General features: G+C 39.2%; 1 protein-coding gene across 2 annotated transcripts in view; it reads left to right on the top strand.

Moving 5' to 3' along the window:
• The window catches only part of SOCS6 (suppressor of cytokine signaling 6), a 43783-nt gene extending 29599 nt beyond the window's left edge, over window positions 1-14184 (top strand). For both annotated transcript variants that reach the window (XM_061594604.1, XM_061594614.1), the window contains one exon: window positions 5895-14184. In XM_061594604.1, coding sequence (XP_061450588.1) covers window positions 6020-7627 — 1608 coding nt within the window. In that variant the 5' untranslated portion in view covers window positions 5895-6019 and the 3' untranslated portion in view covers window positions 7628-14184. The remainder of the gene's footprint in view (window positions 1-5894) is intronic.
• The last annotated feature ends 5571 nt before the right edge of the window (window positions 14185-19755 follow it).

The raw sequence follows: 19755 nt of genomic DNA, 5'->3' as shown, positions 1-19755 counted from the left end.
TCTTTTTTAAAAAATACTTTAAAATATATTAAAACAAAACATATTTAAGAACATCTTAAAAAGCAATTCCAGCACAGATACAGACTGGGATAAGGTCTATACTTAAAAGGCTTGTTGAAAGAGTAAGGTCTTCAATAGGAGCCAAAAAGATAACAGACATAGCGCCTGTCTAATATTTAAAGGGAGGGAATTCCAAAATGTAGGTGCCACAACAATAAAGTTCCACTTCCTATGTGATGGAAACAAACTTATGAAGATGGGAAAGAACTTATGACCCTATGATATTCAGGGTTGAGCAGATGGAAAACAAAAACAGACAAGCAGTTCTATACCATAGATTATTTGTCTGAAAGCTCAAATCATGGTGGTGTGTGTTCTTATTTATGGTTAGCACAAACCATGTTTTGGTGTCATGTTTAAATTGATGTGAAGGAAAAATCTAGGTAGTTCACAAATATTAAAAGCAAAAACAAAATACTATAAACACAGTAAGATATTACAGATAAAATCAATAAATACATTATAATGAGAATACAAATCTAAGTTTTGATAGCCAAATGAGGAGAATTTGCTTAAGGGCAGAGGATGACTAGAATTCAGTAGATCTTTTTGAGCTCTCTTATTTTCACACATGATTTATATCTCAACATTTCTCACAATTTGATGACTCATAGCTAATATGTGATCAGACTTCACTGAAAGGCATTATGTTTGTTATAATGTGATGGGACAATAAGTTCTGCCAGTGGTGATTGATCTATAATGGATCATTTACACATGCAAGTTATCACTTGATGCTGCAGTCATATTGGACATTGATGTGTGAACTAGCTCATATTTTATAGGGGGAAAACCTAGTTCTGATATTTCATTGTAATATTTCAGTTCAGTTCTCATTTTTACCTGCACAGTTCACTTTAGATGCTCAGAAGAATATCAAAGCACTCAGAAGACAGAGTTAAAGTCATCTTCTAGTTCATGAGAACAAACCTACACAAGCCTCAGACTTGGGCATTTTCTCCTCCTGTCGCCCACTGTACACATAAGAGGTGGAGATTGATATGAATTTGAGAAACTGGCTTGTGCTAATAGTGGCTAGCTAAAACAAACCATAATCAAGCCATGGCTATGTATATTTATTTGTTAAATACCCTGCCCCAGTGAGTAGTCGTGCTGTGGCATTTTGCACCAGCTGCAGCTTCCAGACCAACCTCAAGGGCTACCAGTGCATGGACAACAGTGGTCAGGCTGTCCCGGTCCAGAAACAGCCACAGCTGTCTTACCAGACAAAGGTGGTAACAGGCACTCCTAGCCACTGAAGTCACCTGGGCCTCTAACGACAAAGATGGATGCAGGAACACCCCCAGACTACAGACCTGCTCTTTCAGAGGGAGTATGACCCCATCCAAAGTAGGCCACTGCACAATTATCTGAACTCGGGAACCACCAACCCACAGTGCCTCTGTCTTGCTAGGATTCAGACTCAGTTTATTGGTGTCCGGTTCAGGGCGGGAATCACGAGTCGGAGACGAGGGTGCAAGGAACTCTAGCTTTATTAATGTAATGGATACATCAAAGGCTGAGCGCCTCATAGAAAAGAGCCTATGCTAACTCACTACAAGTCCCTAACTACCCTCTAGACATGCTTTGCAACGTGTGATGAAAGTTGACTCAACGCCTCATTCACAGCATGGCAAATAGGAGAGGTCTTGGAGCATAACCTCTCACTCCTTCGCACGCATGCCCTCTGCCCTGTCCACTTCTCCCTACGTCGTGAGCACGGTGAAGGGGGGCGAGTCTCCACGGGCTCATCTGACAACAGGGTCCTCATCTGCAGGCGGGGAAGCAGAGGGCATCTCTAGGATACTGCTTGGCACAGGAGGAGTTACTGCTCTTTTGGAATCCTCCCCTAACGGCTCCGTGGGGGTGCTTGATGACTGAGCGCTGTCCCATTGAGGGGCAGGGCCATCTGTGGGAACTGGTGGGGCGGCTAGCTCGCTCTCTTCCTCAAGGTCTGGGCTAGACTCAAAAACAGCTGGATCGTCCATGCCCGCTGACGGCTGAGGCACCTGCAACTCATGCCTTCCCCCTCCTTGATCCTTAGGAGAGAGGCTGGGCTCAACACCCCTGGACTCAACAATTGGCCCTCATCCAGCCCACCACTGAGTCCAGGCAGTGGTCCAGAGCTTGCACGGCCTCTCCCAATTCAGATGTTATGTAGAAATAGAGCTGGGTATCGTCAGCATACTGCTGACACCTCACCCCAAATCTTCTGATGACCACTCCCAAGGGCTTCATATAGATGTTAAACAGCATGAGGGACAAGATGGTACCCTGCGGCACCCCAGAGCACAACTTCCAGGGGGCTGAAAGACAGTCACCCAATGCTATTCTCTGAGAATGACCTTGGAGATAGGATCAGAACCACTGTAAAACAGTGCCTCCAATACCATCTCACCAAGTCGGCCCAGAAGGATACCATGGTCAATGGTATCAAAAGCCACTGAAAGATCAAGTAACAGGGTCACACTCCCCCTGTCCTTCTCTCGATAAAGGACAACAGGGCAACCAAGGCTGATTCAGTCTCATAACCAGGCCTGAACCCAGCCTGGGATGGGCGAAGATAATCTGTTTCATCCAAGAGTACTTGCAATTGCTATGTCACAACCCTCTCAATAACCTTCCCTAAAAAGGGGGTATTTATGACCGGTCGATAGTTGTCACAAACCAATAGGTCCAGGGTGGGCTTTTTCAGGAGCCGTCGTATCACTGCCTCTTTCAAGGCAGCTGGCATTACTCCCTCCTGCAGTGATGCATTGACCACACGCTGGATCCACCCAGTCATCCCCCATTGGCAAGCTTTAATAAGCCAAGAAGGGCAAGGGTCGAGAGGAGACGTTGCTGGCTTCATCATTGCAAGCACCTTGTCTCCGTCATCAGGCTGCATCAACTGAAACCTTTCCCAAAAAGTTGCAGGAGATGTTGCACTGGACACCTTATTGGGAACTACAGTAGATGTGGATGGGGCATCAAGACTGCTATGGAGGCGAGCAACTTTACCCTCAAAGTGCCTTGCAAACAATTCACAGTGGGCCTCCACATAATGGTTTTAGAACCATTAAGGAAATTAAGCTGCATGCAAGTACTCCATATTAAGTAGTTTGTGGCTCACACTATTAAGTGGTAAAGAAATCAATTTGGTAATAATTTATTTTCCATTCAATATATTTACTGCCTGGAGATAAAGGCAAATATCCCAAACAACAGCAGTAGATCTCTCTCTACACTAACACTTTAATCTCACAGATACAGTATGAAGTAGAAGTTCTAACAGCACAATTCAGTGACCTGTACACTTTTAAAGTTCCTATGATTTGCCCAAGTACTGGAAATCTACTTAAGTTGCAATCCAAAGTACACTTATTAGTGAGTAACCACCATTGAACAGAATGGTACTTATTTTTTTAGTAAACTTTCATAGGATTGCATTGTAATCTTTTACAATTATAAATACTTGTGTGACAGAAATTTTGTTTAGAAATTAATGTTTCTAATTTCAAATTCTGTAAAGCAGTATATGCAGATAGGTATGGGCTTGATCCTTAGTGGCTCCAATTAAGTTATACGGGGGGGGGGGAGTAAAGAGACTACTGTTTGCAGGCAAAGAGCAAAATCTACATAAAGTAACTAGATTTACCAGCAACAGGTTTGGGACCCATGGCAATTATGTCTATAAGTATATTTTTATTTTCTCCCGCTGTTCCTGCTCTTAATTATGGGCATTCTGATGAACAGTAAAAGCTACTTCTCTATTCCATTAGTACAATTTAAAAATTAAAAACTATAATGAAGCTACATAAGAATGTATTATTATTCTGAAGGTCCAGTAATGCAAAGGCTAAATTAATAAGATCAGTACGTTCAATTTTAGCTTTACCAGAAATGGCAGCCTAAAATTAAATGAACAAATACAACATTTTCATTTGTAAAGGGCATTGGCATGGAAAAGAACATGCCCTAGATTGGAATTTGCTGGTTTTACTTAGAAAATCAGACATGCAGTCTTTTTCTCTTAAGTAAATCTTGCTCAGTGGGAGGCCATTATTGTATACTTTCCAGAGCAGTTTTATTAGATACTGTCAAATGGACATCTAAGCAGTAAATGTGTTAATCTGAAATCAGAGATTGTTGCTTGGAGTTCTAGAGATTATGGAAAATGTGGAAGTTGCAAGCTAAAGCTGCATAAAAAAAGGCAGTCCCAAGCATATAATTAAGATATTTTGGACAAAAATACATCAGAAGAAATCCTAGAATATTGTCTATTCATCATGCAGAATCTTTTCATTAACAAGTCTAAAATATTAATGCTTAGCCTTAATGAAACAATTAGTAAGAAAGTTGACCCATGTTCAGAAAATGAGTGTCTTATTGGGCTGCACTATTCAATTTAATTATTTTAGCTCAAGACTTTTTGTTAAAATACTCTTTTTTTGTTTGTTTTATGAAATGTACTGTTTTATACTGTACTGATATTTGTATACCAAAAATGAAATAAAACATTCTTGGGGAAATGTTGATTGACAGATATTTAATTACAGTGATGTGTATTTCATCATGTAATAGGACATAAAAATACTGGAAGTCCCAAATTATGAAAAAAATGTTGTCTAGACATCATGCTGCTATTTAGATGGTAGCATAAAAGTTTCTAAACTTACCTATCTCTCTCCCAGTGACATAATAATAATAATAATAATAATAATAATAAAATTTAATTTGTTAGTCGCCTATCTGTCCAATTTTTGATAGATCCTATCAGTCATTATAGAAAGGAAGGGTCACAAGAGTGTGTCAGTTATATATAATGTGAACAGAAGGTGTCTGTTGCATCTAATGTTGCATTCACAAGACTAACTCTACATGTCTACATAAAAGGAAAGCAAAATGTTAATATATAATATAAATATGCTCTGCTTGTGTAGACATGCAGAGTTCCTCTGAATACAGTAAAAAGGCATTGCATAGTACAGTAAGGCCCCACTCATATGGCGGGTTACATTCCAGACCCCCGCCAAAAAGCGAAAACCGCTGAAAAGCGGAACTCATTGAATAGAATGGTGTGCGATGCCCCAAAACTGCCGTAAAAGTGGAGCAAGCGCTGTATGAGTGGGGCTTTAGTCTAATTGTGTCTAATTGTGACCGCCACATTAGCGAAGCACTGTAAAGCGAAGTGCCGTAAAGCGGGGCCCTTCTGTAAAGACATCTGTCTCATACTCATATCTTTGTATAAGTGGTTGATAACCATTTGCATTTGTATTGCCAGTCCTGGAACCTTATTGTGTTGTCAATACTGGGCTAGATGAATCAATGGTCTGGCTCAGTATAAGGCAGCTTTCTATGTGCCTATCTTTCCACCTTCCCTTTCACATGTGTCTTTCCTCAGCGTCAAACTAGATGATACATTAACTCTTCCTACCCTGTTCTGTCATCTTGATCAAACTCTGCTGCAGCCCAAACTTGTAGAGAGGAATAGCACTCACTATAGTTTGCCAATTTGGTTACTATGGAATGCTGTGTTTAGTGCTAAACTGGACACAGAAGAGGAGACCGAGGAGGATGACGCATGCATGTCCACAGCTTGTTCTCATCCAAACTGTAGTTGTTATTCAGACCCAAAGCTTTTAAGGAGCAAAGACTGATAAGGCAACCAACAATTAATACAGTAAAGAATATAAAATACACTTTGCAAATAAATATTGTGTGTGATTTAACACTAGTAATGGTGATATTTCTTGCTGTTCTTTCAAGTTCATAATTTGGGTATACAGATCTCTTTGATGTTGCTTTTTTGTAAAGGACGTGTCTTCTGTAAAATTTGTTTTTCTTTCTTTCAGGAAATGGGTCTTGGAAGTTAAATGAGACTGGATAAGGCACATGAATGAAGAAGCTCCTGCATTTTATACTCTAGGGGCAGAACTCCAGAAGAGTCGAACTGACAGATTTTTGCTGTACTTTCATAATGAAGAAAATTAGTCTCAAGACCATTCGTAAGTCTTTTAATTTGAATAAGAGCAAAGATGAAAGTGACTTTGTTGTAGTTGCACAGCCATCATTAAATGATTTTGGAAAAGATGACTCCTTGTTTGGTAGCTGCTATGGTAAAGATTTGGCTAGCTGTGACATCAATAGCGAAGATGAGAAAGGTGGCAAAAACAGATCAAAGAGTGAAAGCTTAATGGGTACGTTAAAAAGAAGACTTTCAGCAAAACAAAAGCAGAAAGGCGGCAAAGGTAGCACGCCATCTGTTAGCTGTGCTGATGATGACACCTTTTCTTCTTCTTCTGCTCCAATAACCTTCAAAGATGTGAGAGCTCAAAGACCTCTTAGATCCACATCCCTCCGAAATCACCATTATAGTCCAACTCCGTGGCCCCTTCGTCCTACAAACTCAGAAGAAACATGTATAAAAATGGAAATGAAAGTAAAGGCCTTGGTCCACTCCTCAAATCCAAGCCCTGCACTGAATGGTGTCCGCAAAGATTTCCATGATTTGCAGTCCGACAATGTGTTCCAGGAACAAAACAATGCATTAAAAAGTACAGAATCTCAGAATGGAGATTTGCATCTCCATATTGATGAACATGTGCCTGTAGTTATTGGACTTGTGCCTCAGGACTACATTCAGTATACTGTGCCTTTAGATGAGGGAATGTATCCTTTGGAAGGATCACGTAATTACTGTATGGATAGTTCATCACCCATGGAGGTTTCTACTGTTTCTTCTGAAATGGGTGGTAGTGTATTTCATGAAGAAGAGGGTTCAGTGAGTCAAGATGTAGTAGTTACTCCAGATATCTTTGTTGACCAGGCAGTGAGTGGTTTATTAATTGGTACCACAGGAGTCATGTTGCAAAACCCAAGAGTTAATCACAGTGATGTTCCTCCACTCTCTCCATTGCTACCTCCAATACAGAATAATCAAATCCAAAGGAACTTTAATGGCCTAAATGGCACAGATGTCCATGTGGCTGAAAGTATGCGCTGCCATTTGAATTTTGATCCTAACTCTGCACCTGGAGTTGGAAGAGTTTATGATTCTGTACAAAACAGTGGGCCTATGGTTGTGACAAGCCTCACGGAAGAACTGAAAAAGCTTGCAAAACAAGGATGGTACTGGGGCCCGATTACACGATGGGAAGCAGAAGGAAAACTGGCCAATGTTCCTGATGGTTCATTTCTTGTACGAGACAGTTCTGATGACCGTTATCTTTTAAGTCTTAGTTTCCGTTCCCATGGGAAAACTCTTCATACTAGAATTGAACATTCAAATGGTAGATTTAGCTTTTATGAACAACCAGATGTGGAGGGACATACTTCAATAGTTGATCTAATTGAACACTCAATCAGGGACTCTGAAAATGGAGCATTTTGCTATTCAAGGTCACGATTGCCTGGATCTACAACTTATCCAGTCAGACTGACCAATCCAGTATCTCGTTTTATGCAGGTGCGCTCCTTGCAGTATCTGTGTCGCTTTGTTATACGCCAGTATACCAGAATAGATCTGATTCAGAAACTGCCTTTGCCGAACAAAATGAAGGATTATTTACAAGAAAAGCACTACTGAAGGCTTATGGGAACCTTGCATCTTGCACTTTGGGAACAACAACAAAATAAAATAAGAGAGATTGAAATACCGTTTACAAACTTTAATTGCTATCAGTCTTTTGCTGCCATAATTTCATTTTTGTGCATAAAGAAGGGTAATTCATTTTTATTTGTTTAATGGGTGGTCTGGGTTTTACATTTTAAAATAATGATCTCAGCATTTTTTTTAGAAGAATGATTAAGCTATCTTTCATTCATTGTGCAAAATAATCACAATGTGAATGATAAAAGTTTTCCTAAAACTCTGCATCTCCTTTGCTGCTAATCCACTGTGATTTTTATGCATTTGAAGCACATTTCATGTGTTTTCAACCATAAGTAAAAGTTGAAACTTGATGGGCTATGTTTGTCTTCTTCAGATAGCCTGTTTTTGTTTTGTTTTGTTTTTTGAATTGAAAAAAATTGTGGATAAAATGTGCTGTTATACAGAATTTAGATGTATGGTTATAATAATTTCCCCGTATCTTAATTAGAAACATAAAAGTTAACTGTGGGCTGGAGGGAACATGTGATGCAACACAGTTACACAACACATCTTTTGAAAATCTCCTTTTTCCTAAACAGTTTCAAAGATTGTATATATTGTTTTGCTTTTTTGTTCATTCTTAACCCCCCTTTTTTGTAGTTTAAAAATGGCCTTTCAAAACAGACTTGGAAAATAGATATTGAAATCTTCATGCAAGTATTTTGTATTTAGACAAAAGTTAAATGTAAATTAAAATTATTTGATTTCCCCATAGAAACTATGATTTTGACTAAGCCATGGTAGCACATGGCAAGATAACTGAAATCTGTCTCCTTTTCCAGATAATGTCAACATTATGGGTCCTGTTCCAGTGGGAGCTTTTAAATTATTATTTGACCAGCAGAGCTAAATGTTACCTCACATTTGTTGCAAAATTAAGACATTATCCAGCCAAAATTAAGCAAATTCACATTCAATTAATTTCATAGGATGGATTTTGCACACACTTAAATTTCTCCTGTAGAAATTGATGGGATTAATAAGTGCTTTACTTTAATAGATCATATCTTTTGGTGTTTTTTTAAATTGTTTAGCATTCACATCCCATCATTATATTCATTTCATTAAGTGAGGTGAGAAGAGAAGAAATTAAATTTATCCCTAAAGTTTCTTTTTTTAAAGCCTTGCCTGTTTTACAGTCAAGGATTTATTTACTTCATTGTGGCATAGTCACCATAGGAAATGTTTCAGTGCATTATCGGTATCATTGCTACTTAGTCTTATTTGAAACAAGGAAAAGCAGTTCCATTTAAAATACTAGGCACAGGAAAATCCACCGGCTGCTCCTGCACTAGGTTTTCCAGAGGAAGATAGATTAACATAGTTTACACATTGGACCCAATCCAGAAGAAGTCAGTTCTGTGGAAATCATTGGGAGGTGTTGCAACTAATTTGAATCCTGTTGATAATAATTGGACTTAAGCATAATTAACTTTCTCTGGATTCGGCCCGTTATGATTTCCGTTCATGGGACTGCTACTGAACATTGTACTGTGTAAAGGAAGTAATGTTGTTTCCTACAAAGGAAAGATCTAGTTAATCAAAAATTTAGCAAGTAGTAAACTGAACTCTGAAACTTCTTGAAATTATACAATTTAGGGGTGTGATTTTTAGGTTACAAAATTTATTTTGTGCCATTTTCATGTCTCTCTCCCCCTTTTTTGCTATCCTCTGAAAGATATGGTCATGAGTAACCTTTTTTATTTTCCCATCTAAAATAATTGAGTATGTTTCTAGAAAGAAAAAAAATGGGTGATAAAGTTGAAAAAGTCTTCACTTTTGGATAATTCTCCATCGCTTGTTCTACCTTGCCTTTTTTGTGCCCTGAATGAGTTTATAATATTAAAGTACAGTGCTGCTGCAAGGTGCTGCAATGGCACTACATCCTGGATTGCCTGTATCAATATGCTAAACTTCTATTTTTAAAAAAAAATATTTTTAGATCATAGTGTTTAAAAATAATGTCAGAGGCAAAGCATGACTTTTGCTTTGGGAGATAGAGGTGGTAGTGTCTCTCTTGCCCAGTTAAAATAGATTTTGGAAGAGAAAATATATAGAGAGATGTATTCTTAAATTCCTGAGGAAAATATGTGTATGTGTTTCATTTACTGGCTTTGCCATTCTGATATTTATGCAAAACCTTCATTTTGTTTTCTGATTTTTATCCCCAAACAAGATTTCAAATTTTATACATTAAAGGCACAATAATATATAGTATGGTACAGTGTTTGAGTATGAGGAAGCAAGAGGAAATCCTTTTTATACAATAGGAAACATACTTGATAGTATAAAACCCATGTCATTTGGCAGGGGAGGGGATTTCCCCTTCAAAAGTAGAAAAGGACTGTGTGGTGGTGGGTGGAGGAAGTAATTGTGGCAAAGGTCTAAACCCTGTAATGTGTGAAGCTATAAGGGTATTACAGTTCCATATGAGTTATATATTTACATCTCTAATGTCTCAGTCATATTGGTGTTCTGAGGCAGCATGAGCATGCATGCTGCACTTCTTCTCATGCCTTCTCCAGTTCATCTGTATTGAAAACAGGTTTTCTGAGATGGTACTTGCAGTGCTGATTGATTTGTTTTTCACCCCTTTTCTTGTTGCTGTTGTAGCACAGTGCTACAGGAGCAGCTGCTTTTCTCAAGTTTACAGCTTAGAGAACTTGGGAAAAACAATGTGCCCTAATAAATGGCAACTTATGGTCATGTACCCCAGAAAAAAGTATTAAATGGGTGGATCTCCCTTCTTCTCTGTTTATGCTTCTCACTCCTAGCCCTTCATTTCACAGCAAGTCCACCTATTATCAGTGGGAGCAACAACAGCCAATGGCATGCACTTGTTCTCACCCACCCAAGAATCAAGCAATGGCAAACAAAATGGCAGCACAAATGCACCTTGAATTATTCTCATTTGGGCTGAGCAAGCATTCTAGCTAGAAAACCCTCCTAGTAGGAGCAGATATTTTATCTCTTGCCGCTAGTAGCCACCTGGAAAATCTCTGAGGGTGGATGACTAGACAGCATTGCCATACTGATGCTAACCTTTGTTTCTGTTCTGAATGGTCCCAAAGCAAGTAACTGAACCTGGCCAGGAGGTGGGGAAACATTTGAAGTGTAGCACAATACTAGTATCTGTACTAGAGAATCTTTCTGCCCCAAAACTGCATAGGGCAATAAAACAGATTGAACTATTGGTAGATGCACTGTGTGTTTCCAGGCTTTAGTTTGGCATTTGGGGTAATTGCTATTTGAGGTGACTTGCACTTACGTATTACATAAAAGAGTGAAAACTTTCTGATTGAATGAATCCATTGAGAATGCTTTTTTGAATTGCCTTTCTTCCTCAGTTCTTTGAACTTCATGGAAAGTTCGTATCCTGTTGCCACACACATCTGTGTTATATTCAGTCACCTTTTTTGTGCTTTTTAATCGCTTATGTGACTGGTCTGCTCGTGTGTTTAGTGTTATGAAAGAGCTCATGCAAAGCTTTATAACAACTTCCATGAACATAATCTGCTTGAAAGCAGAAGCCACTGCTCACAGAAGTTGCTGTTTCAGTGTTGGCTGAGCTACCTCCTCCCACATTACACTGCTCATGCCAATAGATTACTTATGGAAGCTCTTATGCTGTAACAGCAGTTAACACAGTACGTTCTCAGATGCACAGTTTGTAATGTTGAAGAAAACGGACACCTCAAGTTATGGGAGACCTAAATCCATCTAGCAACTTGGCATTTCTTATAACCTTACAAAGTGATTTCCTCAGGTTCTGTTCTGTTCTGTAAACAAACTGCATTGATTACATATTGACATTTTTGTGCTATTGAAACACCAGCAGAAATAACGTGACTTCTTAATGCTATTGTAGATTGTGAGAAAAATAATGGTATAAATTAGAATGTTACAAAGTTTGCAATGAAAAGAAGACAAGCTAAGGGTTGTATTCAACTAAGTGTTAGACCCATTGAAGTTAATGTCCATGACTAACTTAGATTCATTCATTTCAGTGGGTTTACTCTGTGTAGGACCTAGTTGAATACAACCCAAAGTTTCTCTCAGAATGCAGTTTCTGTATAGAAAGCCAACAGTAAGCCTATATAATAGGAACACAGGAAGCTGCCTTATACTGGTCCATCTTGCTTAGTATTGTTGACACCAAGTAGCAGGAGCTCTCCAGGATTTCAGTCAGGGGTCTCTTCCAGCCCTACCTGGAGATGCCAGGCATTGAAACTGGGACCTTCTGCATGCAAAGTGGATGCTCTGCCATGGAGCTAAGGTTCTTTTCCATTGCAGTGTGCCACTTTAAAACAAAACTATATATTTTGGTGTTCAGAAGGCAATAATTGTATTTTATTAGTCCACCAGATAAGTTTAGAGAAAACAAGTTTGAATTGCAGCAGCAGTTTCTGAGCTTACAAGGATAAAGGGCTTTGGCTAGAATCCAGTGTAAGAAACAAAGAGAATAACTCAGACTGAGGATCACACACAGATAGACAATAGGATCCCAAAGCCTCTGCCAATGCAAGCAGACTCCCAACAGAATGAGTATGTGGTGCAGCTGGCAGTCTGACACCTGCATACTTCATGTTGGTTGCAGTCCCAGCAGAGGCCCTCTGTAGCAAGTGGATCCAACCCCTTCCTGCTCCTCCCTCCTAAGATATGGTCCAATAAACCTGAGACATCTGGAAGCCCCCGCTCTTAAGACTAGGATGCCTCCTGTGACCATACATGCTGAAGCAGACAGCTGTGTACCTGTGCTGCTGTTCCTTCAGGCAGACGGGCTGGACCATGCTTTAAACTATTCTATCTCATTGCAGTTCTGTGCTTTCAACAATAAAGGGAATTTTAAGATTAGCTTATGAGCCTTTAATTGATTTCTTTTACAGCGAACACATCTGACAGTGCTGCCTTTAATAGACTATGAAATAAATTAAGACTATAGAAATATAGCTTACATTCATTTTTTCACACATCTGTATGTAATATGTGGAGCACCAGTTCTGGTATATCAGTCCATGGGCAGTTGGCAGGTTTCCATTCTCCAGTGCTTTACATCTGGTTTGTGATCATAGTACCAAAGTCTCTTTCCAAATTTTGTTTTGTTTTTTCCTAGTTGTTTATGGCCTGCCCCTTACACTTTTTGTTCTACATCTTCCTTAGACAACCACACACTCAGTCAATAAATGTTCTCACAGACCCAGTGCTGAAGTGCATTTACATGAAACCACCTAAGACCACCTTATAATCTCTGTGATCTTTTTTGTTTTAATTTCAAACACTGGACACAGTGTCTTAGAGGAGTTCCTTGATCAGCTGCAAAGCAAGGTTTTTTTGTATTCCCAAGGATCACTGTTTTAGGTTAGTAGCAGAACTTGTAAAAGTACCATAGTATAGCTGCAAGAGATGTTTGCCCAAAGTCCAGCTCTCTCTTGGGAATATAATATTATTCCAACCACCACCACCTCTCAGAGAGAAAATGTCCTGATGTATCTTGGAATTAGGAAAAGCAGTGGTGCAGCCCTGAACCCATTACACAGCATGAGTAGGAGCAGCAAAAGAAGGAAGATAGTGGCTGCCCCTCCCAAAATGGTCTCTTCCAGATTGGACTGTTGTGGGAAAAGAAGGAAAGGCAGGCTCAAGTGGCTAGTGACAGTGAGGGTCAGAGCATTTTTAAAATATAGTTATGTAGAAGGGAAATCTTAACAAGACCGAGTATGCAGATGAAGCTTGGAAGTATTTTCCGCAATAAGGTTTGAGTTAGTTCCACATTTTATAATTCTAGGCAAGTGATCCTTGGAAAGGGAGGGATTTAAACCAGAACTTATCCCAGCATTCTGTTGTCAGGAGATCAAGTTGAGCAAACCCAGGGGGATTTGTTTTCTAAATCCCCAGATATATTTAATACTCATGTCAAGGTGCTTATCTCCATATGAACTCTTACTGTTGAATTTCGCAAAAACTGTTTTTGTTTTGTGCAAATGCATTTCTTAATATGTAAATATTGGAACTGTTAAGTGAAACCAAAATACCAGCAATATACTGACTGTGAATTCCAGCAAGGAAGGGTCTTCAGCTACATAAGTTTGAAATTTTAAGCTAAAATATGGTCACATCAGCAATTGCTAATACTGTATCTTTGAATACTTTAAAAATTATATGAAAGAGGTGTTCTTTAAAAAGAAGGGATAGTTCTTAAAACAACAAAATACTGTAGAGTTTGATGTATTTGGAGAATGGTCCAAACTCTTTATGCCAATAATACAATGGGGGGAGAAATTCTTATAGAATTTTGTATTATTACATATTGGATTAAATAATTTTTATAGTGGTAATGGAGTGCCATGAAATTAATATTTAAAATCCAGATTGCTGTAGTTTACACTTTTCTGTATGTTTCCAACTGCGTGTGCATTATTTGTACTAAGCACACAACAGAATGAATTATCCAAAGTCCATTGATTTTAAATGTGTTTTGGTTTGTTAAAAAGATTATAGTAATTTCTTGCACATTGTTTTGAAAAATTGTATAAGGTTTTATGTATCTTCTTCTAGATACAGTGTGTAAATAAAAAAATAATTCACAAAAAAATATGCGGTGTGTGAAATGTTGATGACCATCCAGTAAAGTCAGTATTAAAGAATCTTTCCCGTTTTCCTCATTTGCCTGTTCCAGGTTGCTTTTTAAATAGAAAAAACCTGTTCATTTAATGAATTCTGAACCTTGTACAAATTCATAAATGCCTAGGCAAAGTAGGTGTTTTTAACAAGGATAAAATAGTAGTTTTTATATAAGCAATCAATCACTGGGTTGTGCAGGTGTGGACGTCCTGTCTTATCAGGAGGTCTGTTCCACACAACATAGGAATAGGGCACCTATCCTTTGGAATCCCATCTCAGGCACCATCTTTTTAGTGTCCGCTGAAGGCCTTCCTCTTTCAACAAGCCTTTTAAGTAGAGACCTTATTACAGTCCGTATCTGTGTTGGAATTGTTTTGAAGATGTTTTTAACTTTTTTTAAAAAAGATGTTTTGTTTTTATGATGTTTTACAGATGTTTTTAGTGTTTTGTTGTTCGTTTGCTGCCCTGGGCTCCTTCTGGGAGAAAGGGTGGGATATAAAAATTATTATTAGTTGCTAAGGGGCCTATAGTGCAACTCCACAACAATATAGAATAGGAACAACATATCATTCCTTCTCATAGGCACTCAGGCACCTGAGCGTGCTATCAGTTCTGAAACAAAACAGGGGCCACCCAAAAAGGAGGTAGTGATTTCTATATAATAGGTTTGATGAAGTATATAAGCTTGTAACTTAAAATAAAAGTAATTTAAAATATTATAAAGCCCACAAATTAAGACATGAGCCTGGAAGCTTCCAGGTGTATGGAAATTTGAAGGGAAAGGAAGGGAGAACTGGATTGCTTAAGTACCAAAGTAAGTATTCTAGTAGGGGGGAAGGGGGATTGAAAACATGCTCTTAGGTTTTTTAGAAATCCCCTCCATGTGCTGATATATACAGAGATGTTTAAGGTGCAACAACAACAAAAAAACACTTTCCGACTCTCCAAAATAACTGCCAGTTGGACCTGAGCGCAGCAATGCTGTCTCCACTTACAATTCCCAGCAACTTGTATTGAGATCTAACAGTGGAGGTAGAACATAGCCATCATTCTGAAAGTTTCCTCCACAAAAAGGCTCTTCTTACAGAATGGCTGGAACCTTCAGAAAGAGCCACTTTTGGGTGGGGGAGTAAGGATACATTGCAACATTTTATTGTGGAACAGAAACATGCTGGTGGCACTTTTTAAGGGGCTGTGGGCTTCTCAGGTATGCCTGTGCCAGAAGGGTTCCCTTGTGTCATTGCAATTAAGTTGACACAGGACTCCTCCCTCAATACACATACACATTTAATTTCTAACCATCCTAGCATTTTACTAATCTGATGTTAAAGATAAATAGACCTCAGATGAGCCATAGCAAAGAAACAGATGTATTTCACAATGAGACCAATTTGATGTAAAATAAATAAGATTATAGTAAGGATTGTTTACAGTACAAGAAAGGGTGGTACCGGGAATCTCTAATGATCCCAATTTTCTATGGGGTCTTACAAGGCTCTTTTTGTGTATCTTTTCCAGCTCCAAACCATTTGGAGCGATGAATTTAAAAAGTATGGGATGTCTGAATGGCTGTATCAGCTTATAACAATATATTGGTTACCTTCCCAGATACATTCTGCTCTGTTTGCAGTGGGTGGAGAAGTGTGTGTGTGTGTGTGTCTGTGTCTGTGTGACTGATCCTTTCTCTGTTTTTCTAGCTGCTTTTTCCACCAATGATGACGCTAGATACCTGTATCTTCTTCCACTGGGACTTTTCAGTGGAAAACAGTCCCAAGCGAGAAAAAGTAATGTGGTCCCTTCCCTTGCTCTGTTCTGGTCACACTCATCATCTTTAGAAACTGCTTTTTTTTTCTTTTTAATCGGTGCAAAACACGAATTACTTCATGGCAGCAGCCATACATCTGCCTAAAACCAGGGAAATACGAGAAGGATAAATCATCCAGTATGTTTAGAACTCGTGAGTTTTATGGATTGATACATATAGGACAACCTGGTGGCCTCCAGTTGTTGAATTACAACTCCCACCATCCTGGATGGGGATTATGGGAGTTGTAGTTCAACAACTTCTGGAGAGTGCTAGGTTGGAAAAGGGATGATGTAGGAGTGTATAACAGGAATGGAGATTTCTTTACATCTCTAGCATCAAGTGTGATTTCGAAAGATAATCATATTGTCAAGATAGTTCTAATTAGCCTTTAAGGATATGAATGTAATAAAGGCAAAAAAGCTAACAGTGCACATCTCTACATGTCTACACAAGCCTCACTGAGTTCAATCAGACTTATTCCCAGGTAAGTGCGTATAGGATTTCAGTCTTAATCTGCAATGCACCCAATTGTGCATATTCAAATTCTGTTTATTCTAATGGGGAATAAACGTGTACAATGTTGCAGAATTACAGCTTTTATTTTAAAAACCTTTTAATTTTAGCTGTATTGTGGAGCATCTTTGACAGCCTTATCTGAATTTTACCAGACATGTTGGCTATGCTCTGTCTCCATGTTCCAAGGCAGAATGCTTCTGAATACCAGTTGCTAGAAACTGCAGGAGGGATGAGTGCTCATGTGCTCAGGTCCTGCCTATGGGCTTCCATAGGCCTCTGGTTGGCCACTGAGAGAACAGCTGGAGTAGATGGGCCATTGGCCTGATCTTCCAGGCTCTTCTTATGTTCTTAGGCTTTTTATCAAATGAAAATTACTCAAGTGAGGCCAAATAGCCCTCCCCCCCACACACACACGAAAATTCATGCTGGGGAGCAGTATTTCATTTGGGGGAGGTTATTATTTTAGAGGTTATGGCAGAGGGTTTTCTTTTAAAAACTGCAGGCAAAGCACCCAGTGGTATTTTTTCTGCAGAATAGTTCCATAGGAGCAATGCTACATTATGAAGCAGTGTCATTCCTGGAATATTGGGCAGAAATATGGATGTCCCCCACTGGCCAAGAATTGCCTCATCACAGCTCCCAGTGGGGCAATCTCCTGCAAATGACACCACCACTGATCTGCTGTCCCAACACTGCTTGAAGTGGCAGTAAATCTTTTTCCTCCCCTTGTTTTAAAAAAAGGGAGGACATAACTCTCTGTTGGCACATCTTAAATCTGGGTGGCGAATCTGTGGCCTTCCAGATGTTATTGAACTCCAACTCACATCATCCTCAACCAGCATGGCCACTAATCAAAACTGATGGGAGTTGTAATCCCAAAAACATCTGGAGGACCACAGGTTTCCTCTTCTACCTTAAATAATGGTAAGTAACTTCCCCACAAAAAGTAATGGATTTCAGACCCACTTATCCCCTCCCCCAATCAAAAATAGCCTTAGCTGAATACTTCAGCCCCAGTTTAGAAATTACTCTTTCAGCTGCCCAATGAGGTGGGGTGAATTTTAGATAAAGTCTGGAACAGTCCCACAGAGGCTTCCATTTAAAATATATGGTAAAGAATTTATTTCTAAAATATTTCTTATGTATTATGGACTAAGATCTCAGCAGCTTTGCAAACCCTAAGCATCCACACTTTGCTCATCTAGATTTAATCCCTATGAGCACCTTAGCACCATCATACATGCCATTAGGCTGTCAGTTTTATTCTCTTGCATTGACATACACAATTCTTGGTGGGATTTCTGCAAAGAATCATAAAGTACAAACTCTTTCAAAATAAATTTACCAACTAACTTTGAAGTTCAAAGGTGAAAGGGTCACAAATAATCCCAGCTAAGGCATATGCATGCTATTAACCTGTTAGTCTAAATAATTAGGTACTTGTGTTTGAAGACTAACAGCTAACAATCTAATAAAGCCAACAACCATTGGTCCATAACTAAGTGTTCTACAAAGACATAATCTCAGTATCTTGGAAATGTGTTTATATTTTGCTCTATGCCCCAATGCATGCCAACCCATACGAGTTTTACTTTTAAGAATCCTGAAGTGAATTCATGGTGTAAATGGCAATTCCTTTAATTGTTTAGGGATGAGCTGAAAGATAACCCGGGGAAACATGAATAGTCAGTTCTCACAATATGGGAAGAGAAACAATGAAACACCCCCAAGGTGCCTGTTTCTTTCTCTGTCTCTTTCTCCCCCCCCCCAAAAAAATCTGGTGGGATTTGTACAAAGTGCACTTCTGTGATACCAAAATAGAATCAACATAATAGCTTTCAAACATTCATAGTGACTTATGGCACAGATTCATGGAGGTTGTACAATTGCTTAACATATGAGCAAAAGAAAATAGAAAACATAAAGCATGCTTTGTTGTGGCCATTACTGTTGCAGTGGGGAATGGGAGAGACTTGACAAAAGGAAATGTATGCATTGTCACATCAATGCATACATTTGCTGAGCTGAAAATAAGGACGCACAATTCATTCCCTTTTTATTCCTGAATATTCCTTAATATAACTGTTATGGTTGCACTTATCTCACCTGTTGCATCTTAATGGCACACATCTGGAAAAAATATTGAATATACATTGAGTTGGCATTTTTGTGTAGTAAGCAGCCAAGCAGGTAAGGTCGCAAGAGTGCAGTTAAATGAATGAGTGTAATGGCAGATGAAAATTAATGTTAAGTACAAAATGAATGTATGCTGGAAAAATTATTTTGCCATATTGGATTATGAATTACATACATACAACCATGGGACTGTCCCAATATGCCATTGGCCCAACACATGTAGCAGGGCATACTCTTGATTTGTTTTTTGCATCTGGACATGGAGTTGGTGATCTGAATCAGTCCCTCTGTAATGGACAGATCACTGCTTGCTGAAGTTTAGACTTACAGTGGCTTTTCCCCTCTGCAAGAGTGCGGGACCTACTAATCTGGTCCGCCCCCAGAGACTAATGGATCCGGATGGTTTCCAAAGGGCTCTGGGGAGTTTTCCAGCTGATAGGCTGGCGCTCCTGTTGAAACCCTGGTTGAACTGTGGAATACAGAAATGACCCAGGCGGTTGACATGATTGCTCCTGACCGCCCTCTCCTGTGCAGAGCTAGTACGGCTCCATGGTATACCCCAGAGCTGAGAGCGATGAAACAATATTGGAGATGGCTTGAGTGTAGATGGAGATGAACTCCTGGTGGATGCAATTATACACTGATAAGTGCCTATAGTAAGATGTATTTAGGGGCAATAAGAGTGGCAAAACACCAATATTTTGCTGCCACTATCAGATCATCAATCTGCCGCCCAGCAGAGCTCTTCAGAATTGTCCGGGGGCTATTACACTCTGGCCCCACAGACATGATAGAACCATCTGAGGCCCACTGTAATGAATTTGCTAGGCACTTCCAGAATAAAATCTTTAGCATCCGCCAGGACTTAGACTCCAGTGTTATGGCAGGTGAATCAAGCAAGGTATCCAGAGCACAGCCTTGTCCCGATTTCTTGGATGAGCTTCAGTTGGTGCAGCTAGAGGATGTTGACAAGGTGCTTGGAGAG

This window comes from Rhineura floridana, chromosome 1 (genome assembly GCF_030035675.1).
Source record: "Rhineura floridana isolate rRhiFlo1 chromosome 1, rRhiFlo1.hap2, whole genome shotgun sequence".
Taxonomy (NCBI): domain Eukaryota; kingdom Metazoa; phylum Chordata; class Lepidosauria; order Squamata; family Rhineuridae; genus Rhineura; species Rhineura floridana.
Note: the sequence above shows the minus strand (reverse complement) of the source record. Positions and strands in the feature narration are given on the sequence as shown.